This window comes from Gallinula chloropus, assembly GCF_964237585.1.
Source record: "Gallinula chloropus genome assembly, chromosome: 9".
Lineage (NCBI taxonomy): Eukaryota > Metazoa > Chordata > Aves > Gruiformes > Rallidae > Gallinula > Gallinula chloropus.
In genome coordinates, this window is record NC_140094.1 from 17994705 (window position 1) to 18002763 (window position 8059).

Here is an 8059-nt window from a genome sequence, read left to right on the forward strand (position 1 = left end):
ACGCACAAAGCCTGTTCCCCAAAGGGGATGTACTTGTCTGACTAGCACAGGGCTGGGAAGGTTGCAGGGCCTGTAGCTCTTTACGCCCTCAGACAAGAAGTTCAGGTTTAACTTGTGAAATTTAATAGCTTCCATTTTATAAGAACAAGATACAGATACCTGATAAGCCAGTTTAAAAAAATCCAGGGCACCCACTAGTACATATAATACTCTCTACTAGAAAAAACCAACCAGTAAACAACTTTAATAGAAACTTCACCTGCCAATAGCCCAGTGAATTCAGTTTGACAACTGTAAACAAAACTCAGAGCAGGTTGAAAAAAATCGAGAATGTTTCCTCCAGAACATTGTGGGAGGTAGAAAAGATGTCTCAAATGGAGATGAAGAACTTTGTTCTGTTCTCCTGGGTACAGTTACTCATCTGCAGTTTCAAGAGGAGAGTTCTGCCCAGGGATGCAGATGTCACAGTGACTTCCACAGAGCTCCTGGAGTCAGGGCACAAAGTCAGCAACGTGCCAATACAGTGACAGTACTTAACACATTGGAGTGTTTCTGTTCAGTCATTCGGAGCACGGGGAATGGTTACTGCTGAGAGATTCCAATTCTCTATCTCCATCTTCAGCTTCTGTAACAGACTCAGGTACAGTAACCTGAGGGTCTTCACTAAGGTCAGCAGGATCCTGAGCAGCTGGGGTATTGAAGTCTTCTTCCGAGTAACAAGCTGGAAAAAAAGAAATCCTACCATGAGACAGCACTCTTGGTGTGTGTTTAACTGCAGTTTCAGAGTCTGCAGGAAAGCCAACTCCAGAGATGACCAGAAAGGTGAGTTTCATTTCAAAGACAAAGCAACCAAATCTGGCCTGTCAACTAGGCAGAGTAGTTCCAACTTAGCTTCAGAGGAGTCTAACTACAGGGGGATAGTTTAAATTGGGAGTTCGACATTTCGCTGCCTAGAGAAGTGCAATCACTACCCCTTCCTTTGACCCCGAAGCTCAGTTGTACAAGCTTCTCCAGCTACTGTCCTTAACACTTCAAGTGCAAAGGTGATTACCATTGTGTTGCGACTGGCTGTTACACTGCATCTTCGCTTGCCTACGTTCCAAGGCCAGCTGCCTGTTCTTCTTCATTCGCTGCTGTTGCTCTTCTGTCAGAGTTGTACTCGATGGAAAATTGAGTTCTTCTGCATTTCCAGAGGAGGAATGTGCATCTTCACCAGCTGTGTCCAGTCCATTGCTTCCCCCTCCACCATCTGGTTAAAAACAAGGCGGAGGGGAGGAGGGGGAGAGGAGCAGAAATCAACACTTTGAATCCAGAGATATCTTACTACTAAATAGCTGTCAACATTTTTATAGCATTTCCATGTTCTACACTGGAGAACCTTTTTCACAGTGAGGGTGACAGAGCCGTGGGACAGGCTGCCCAGGGGGGTGGTGGAGTCTCCTTCACTGGAGATATTCAAGACCCATCTGGATGCCTGAGTGATATGTCCTAGGGACCCTGCTTTGGCAGGGGGGTTGGACCCGATGATCTCTCGAGGTCCCTTCCAACCCCTACAATTCTATGATTCTATGATTTTGATGCAGCTGTATGGAACCATCGCACAGTACAATCCGATAACTCTACAGATACTGTCGGCAGGAACCATTTGCTTTGCTGTTCGTGGCTGCTCAGGGCTGCATTCCATCTCTAGCAAATGCAGCCAACAGTGAAGACAGCCACAAGTCATGAACTGCCCGAAGGCCTTCCCCATGGGATAGGGAAGGTTCTACCTCTGGTGAACTCATCTATCCAAGCAGCTTTCCCCAGCACTGCCTCAGCTGAAGGCTCAGGGTCACATGAGGACAAACTGGACAATGGGTAAGTGATTAGACACCCACAAGGGAAGTGTGAGCACCTGCAAAGGACCTTTAGAACAATTACAAATTCTCTCATTTCTGCTAATGAAGTCTCTTTTGAACTATGAGGTGAAGTCTACTCCCACTTTTTACTAAAAGAACAACATATTTTTCAAAAAGCTTATTTCTAATTAGCTTAAACCCATCATCTGATTAAAAAAGACGACTTGTGAATTATCTACTTGTGGCTAGATTTTTATAGTGGAAGAAATAATAGTAGCTGTATGTCAAGATACAAACACAACAGTGCCCACAAGCACTAATAACTACTCTCCCTATAAAGGACACCACACCCCGACTGTAGTGTAACAGCTTGTAACATAAACAGCATAGTGAGCCTTTGATTTCTGCATCCGCAAGAGCCAAGAGCAATTTGGACTCCACATTCACACCAGTACAATGCAAACCAGTATGTTAACAGTTGCAGTTTGTTGTTCTTTTGGAAGAACTTTTCTAACAGTGCTGGTAAGAAAACCCACTTTCCATTTCCCTTCAGTATACCACACAGTTCTGCTTATTTTTTATATATGTAGCATTTTAGTCCAAGTACCAGTTCAGTTTTGTAATCCCAAGTCTCCCAGAAGCTTGGTTTTAAACTAGAGGACCAGCCAACAATTTCTTCAATGTTAGAAAAACATACCACCATCATTTATTTCTGGTTAGTGGGAGGGAAAGTAAAGTGACTGTAAGCACTGAACTACCAAGCAAACAGTGTTAACAACCTTACCTTCATTATGTGCAAAATCTTCATGTAAAATGGGAAGATCAAGTCTAATCCGCTTCAGGCAGGTCTGCAAATGAGAGATTAAGATACTGGAGATTACAGTACTGGTATTTCATTTGTAACAAATTGTTTTGTGCAATATTGCTTTGTTTTTAATACTACTCCCAGTTTCTCTTTACGCTTTATTACTCTGAAGAAAATATTTGTTTCACCATACATCTCTCTGAGCCGCAACTTTTAATGCTGTCGACTTTTTTCCTAGTCCTTTATCTACCACCAAGCCAGATGAAGCAACATTCTCCCTAAATCATCTTTTGCAGGTTCAAGCATTAAAAAACCACCCCCAAAGCCCCATACCCCAACAAGTTCAAGCACTCTTGACCAAATGACTTCGGTTAAAGATGTCCTGAAAAAGCCGAGAAGCATTCTCTGAAGTACTCATTCAAATAAATAAAGGTTTGGTCTAAATACATTAAATACTGGAAAGAGTGTATAAAAGAAATGAGATTTATTTAAATAACATTATAGTCCTTATCAGTATGCACTTGTCACATAACTCTGCTCCTAAACCCACCTCTTATGCTATTCAATACTGCCGGAAAAGAAAGTGACAGGAACAACACATACCTGAACCTCCTTTTTGTTTCCCAAAGACTCTACTCTGTCAATAAAATCTTCAAATTGCAATTTTGGAAATAGTCTGTGAGCCCAATGTTCCATATGTCGTATCAGCGTCTTCAGGTCTTCTGCCTAGAGCATAAACCAAGATCCCCAGATAGTAAAAGTTGACTGAGTGAGGAGACCGGAGAGAAAAACACCAAAGCAACATTTCTGAAAATAATAAGCATCTATAGTGTGAAAGTTCTTGAAAATTTAAAACTGACTTAGTAAAAGTGACTTTGTGCTGTAAAGAAAAAACTTAAAACCATCAATGTTCTCTGTGAACTAGAGATGCACAGGCATCCTTATCTAAAGGCAAATGAGCTTTTTATGTTTAAGTGTAACCAAGACAATGAGAGTTTCTAAAGAAAAATACTGGTCTCTCTTTGCTTAAGTGGTGTGTCACACTTCTTTTAATATTAAAAAGATAGAGGTGTCAAAACCACCCAAAACCAGGTGGCTTTCACTAACAGGAAACTGATTGTGAAGCGTTAGAGGCATTCCAGATGTAGTAGGCAGTCTTACAAGCCTCTTCCAATTTTAAAAAGCCCTTCTATGGACAATACAGAGTCACAGACCTGGTATTCTAGTTCTGAAGTACAGGAAAAGAGTTTTAAAATCAAAACATGGATTTTGTTAACACATTCGTGCATTCTGGTTGGGGGTATTTTGTTGGGGGTATTTTGTTTGGGGCTTTTTGTTGTTGGTTTTGTTTTGGGGTTTTTCTTATTTTACAGCTACAAACCCCATCAGGGTACGTTCAGGTAGTTAGAAAGCTGGCTAACCAGAGTGTACTATCAGTTCTCCACATAATATACAGGCAACAATCTATCAAATCTAGGTTAACCTCTCAGATAAAAAAGCAAAAGCTCATGATGTCTTACCTCATGTCCCTTACCCTTGAACTTTACATTGTCAAACATGTGTCTTAGGGCTGGAAGTCCTCTTTCTGAAATTAACCTGTGAAGAGGAAACAGGTGAAGTTATTTAAACTGGTGCTGTCTTTTTCTAATTAAAACCAACCAAATAAAATAAAACAACACACCCCTCCACAAACAACTTTACACTTCTTTAAATTGCTTAAAGCTACATAAAAAAGCCTAAACAGCTCTACTATAAAGATGTACAGAAGAAAACACACAAAAATACTCTGTAAGACCAAAGAACGTGGAAATTTTCACCACACAATACATTCCTACTCCAAGGAGATTTTTTATTTGGATTACATGGAAAGTCAGCTCTAGTATCTATATTGGCCAAGGAAAACTAGTTAGATGCAGGGCCAGAGCATCCATCCACCTGTGGTATCGCGAACTTCTTCAGTGTGTTTAAAATGCAAGAAACTGAAAGCTCATATTCTTCCCATTGCTTATAAAGAACTTAGACCAGTTTAGTGATAACAGCAAAGAAAATTAATTAGAGTCCTTTATCTTTATACAGAGTTTATTCAGCTTGTAAAAAAGTCAGGTGTAAGTAGTACTCTACAGTCACTATTGTATGGAATTTTAATTTTGAAGCATGCTTTGTAATTAAAGAAATCTACAATGCTACATCCAAAGCAAAGAAGATCCAGCTGGAAGAGTCCTATGTATGAATAATAAATACCTTTTAAAGTATTAGTTGTGTACTAAGACCCAAAGAGACTTCAAGAAATTAGACTAGCAACAGCATTCTCTCCAGGTAAGCTGGGAATGAAAAGGTTGAGACACTTTCATCTCCTAAATTCTTGATCTTTGAATTGGCTATGACCAAGCAGGGATCACAGCTGCTTTAACTGATCCCTCACACCCACATAGCAAATCCATCACAGCAAGACAATTACCTCTGGGCATCTAGCTTAGGCATGGGTCTTTTCACTGCTTTCCGCACAGCCACAGCTGAGTCCTTGGCTTGGGACTGCTGGTTTCCATCTGGTTCTAGTAAAGAAAAAAACCCACTCTGTAAGTGTATAATCCAAATGACATCAACTAGAATTACATCCTGTATATTTTAAGCTTCCATCCATCACAAAGGCAGTGTCACAAGTATTCCACTGCAGGTACAGTTCTCCAAACAAATATCTGCATTCTTCACATTGCTTCTCCCACAAGACTGATTGGAAATAAATCTGTCTCTTCAAAACATACTGAGGAATTGACTTTGCCAGCAAAGTAGGTTCTTAGGAGAGGAAGTTTCCCAATTTAAAAACTTCTATATTATATTTCTGATAAGAAATGTATTGAGAGTAGATACTTTAAGCTACTTAAAGTTCAGAAATTTGTATTATCAATAAGCATAATTTGATAGGTGTGTCCCAAAATTTCCACTGATAGATCTGAAAGACAGACCTGAACCACCAGCACTGCCTTCAAAAAAATGGGGAAAGAAGCAATGTATGACCACCATCGATGTATCTTTTAAGAACTTAAGTCTATATAACTTTTTAATTAGGACTAGTATGTATTATTTGGCTGCAACAGACAAGGCACCATCAGCCACCTTATCTCAGAGCTAGCAGTTATCTTTCTGACTTATCAGTTATTTTGAACATCAAGGATTCAGAAGTTGTCTGTTTACCTCCATTAGCTTGAGCCCATTCAGCATCATCTCTTCCTGGAGACACAGGAGGTGGAAGAGGTGGGAATGTTTCATCTTCTGTATTCTCATAATCGGGAAGATCAAACAAGTTGTTTTCTAACGGGTCTATCATTGCCACAGATAAACTTTTCTTCCCTCCTGAAGGACAGAACAAATGCACTTCATGAGAAGCAGCTAAACATCAGTTATATACAGTATGTCTACAGCTTTTCCAGAAAGAAGATTTAAGAAAAACAAAAAGAAAAAAGACAAATTAAGATACTGTACAGATGAATGACACAACCCCCTGTTCCTAGGCCAAATAAAGTAAGGGTTTGTCATGTTACAACTCATCAAAGTTACTTGGGAGTGGCAGGTACAAGTCACAGAAATAAAACAATCTGTAACCAAGTGCTTATCAAGACAGATGGTTTCATAGAATCCCAGACTGGTCTGGGTTGGAAGGGACCCCAAGGATCAGAGAGCTCCAACCCCCTGCCACAGGCAGGGACACCAACCTCCAGGCCCGGATCTACACAAGGTTGCCCAGGGCCCCACCCAACATACGGGGGTAGGGAGGTGATAATTCCTCTGGTTTTCAGCTTACCCGTTCAGAAATGCAGTCTGGAGGAGGATTCGCTGCCTTTGTCTCCCCACCAACGCCAATTTCAGAGACCTCAGCACCTCAGCACAACCGACGACCCGGTCTCACCACGGATCCGTTCCCGCTCTTTTTTTTAGGGGAAAAGTTGCCTCTCAGCCGGTTTCAGCAAGGAGGACACCCCAAGCAGCTCCATCCACACTGACCTTCGGAGGCGAGTTCCTTACCTCCGGGCTGTGAAACTCCCGCAGGCTGAGGGAGCCGAGAGAAGGCAGTGAAGGAGCTCACCAGAGTCCCCAGTGCCAGACCCCCAGAGCTACAACCTGCCGGGCCCCTGGGAGGCCCCGCAGCCCGCCAAAGCGGCCCTGAAGCAGGGCTGAGGGGAGGATCTCCCTCTCCCACCAGCGAGCCCTGAGGCGGAGAGGGCCTCTCGCCTGCCTTCTAAGGGAACACAGGTCCCCACACACCCGAGCGAGCAACGCTCCGCACCCCACCCGGCCGCCTCCGCTCCCACAGCCGCCGGGACACAGCAGCAGCAGACACACAAGCCGGCGGGCAGCGCGCCAGAAACTATCGCGAGAACGGGTGATCTCGCGAGGTACCCCACAGGTCAGCTAAGGCGAGCGGCCAGCGGCGGTGCAGCAGAGCGCATGCGCGGCAGCTCAGCGGCGGCGCTTTTGGCGCCAAAGCGCAGCGGGAGGGGCGGTGGGTGTTCGCCTCAGAGGTGTGGGGAGCCTTTTGACTGGGAGTTGCTGGGGGTCAGGTGTCTGAGTCGAATCGTTTAAAGCTGCTAGGCTCCGCGATGAATCAGCCTCAAGAATAGAACTCAAAACAGTGTGTATTGAACCTCTTCTCGCTTCCTCTGAGGAAATGACTCCCAGGACAGGTGGTGAGCCCAAGCTTTTCCCACTCAGGCGCTAACTGAGCCTCCTGCCGCTGTAAACCTCGACAGTCCGCATCTGTGCGGGCTGTGATAAATAGATCAAACCCTCTGAGATTTGTGGGCACATAAAGTGCCGGTTTAGGGCCGTAGGCTGTAGAAACAATAGGGCAGAGGCTCCAGGCTGCATTCTCCAGTGCTTCTGCATCTGAAAAATTATATTTTCATATTTTTACAGCCCACAGAGGTACGTGTGAGTTGAGTTACAGGCTCTTCATTTAAAACAAAATGAGAAGAGTTACCGATACTAATCACTGAATCATAGGGGTTGGATGGTACCTCAAAAGATCACAGAGTCCAACCCCCAAAATTTAATACGTTAAATGAACTGTTTTTTCTTATTTCTCTATGAACTGAAATTTGACATACTGTGTTTCTGCTAATTATTCCTTCTAATAAAGTCAATTTAACATAATTTCCAGCTAAATGTTACTATTTTGTCAAAATCATTTTACCAGTTAATGGTGAAAGTGTATTCCTGAATCCGGCAGTACCTTTTATAGTCAAGCATACATTAAACATCAGGAGAATGCATTAATGGATTTGTTAGTATTGAATCCACTTAACTTTTTAGATACGGCCGATTTCTTCAATTAACTGAAGCATGTGAAGTATGAAAATAAGCACAGGGTTATACTAATAACTATGGATCAAGTGGTAATTTCCAGCTCAAAACACTTCAA

The 8059-nt window shown here is 42.7% G+C and overlaps 1 protein-coding gene across 1 annotated transcript; it reads right to left on the reverse strand.

The window, feature by feature from the left end:
• Positions 1–47: 47 nt before the first annotated feature.
• TIPIN (TIMELESS interacting protein) lies at positions 48–5989 on the reverse strand. The gene is made up of 7 exons (XM_084268079.1): positions 5836–5989; positions 5102–5195; positions 4164–4239; positions 3247–3369; positions 2623–2686; positions 1052–1249; positions 48–721 (listed from the first exon to the last, which is right to left on the reverse strand). The coding sequence occupies exons 1-7, from the start codon at positions 5966–5968 to the stop codon at positions 561–563; spliced, it is 849 nt and encodes a 282-aa protein (XP_084124205.1). The 5' UTR covers positions 5969–5989; the 3' UTR covers positions 48–560.
• Positions 5990–8059: the final 2070 nt, after the last annotated feature.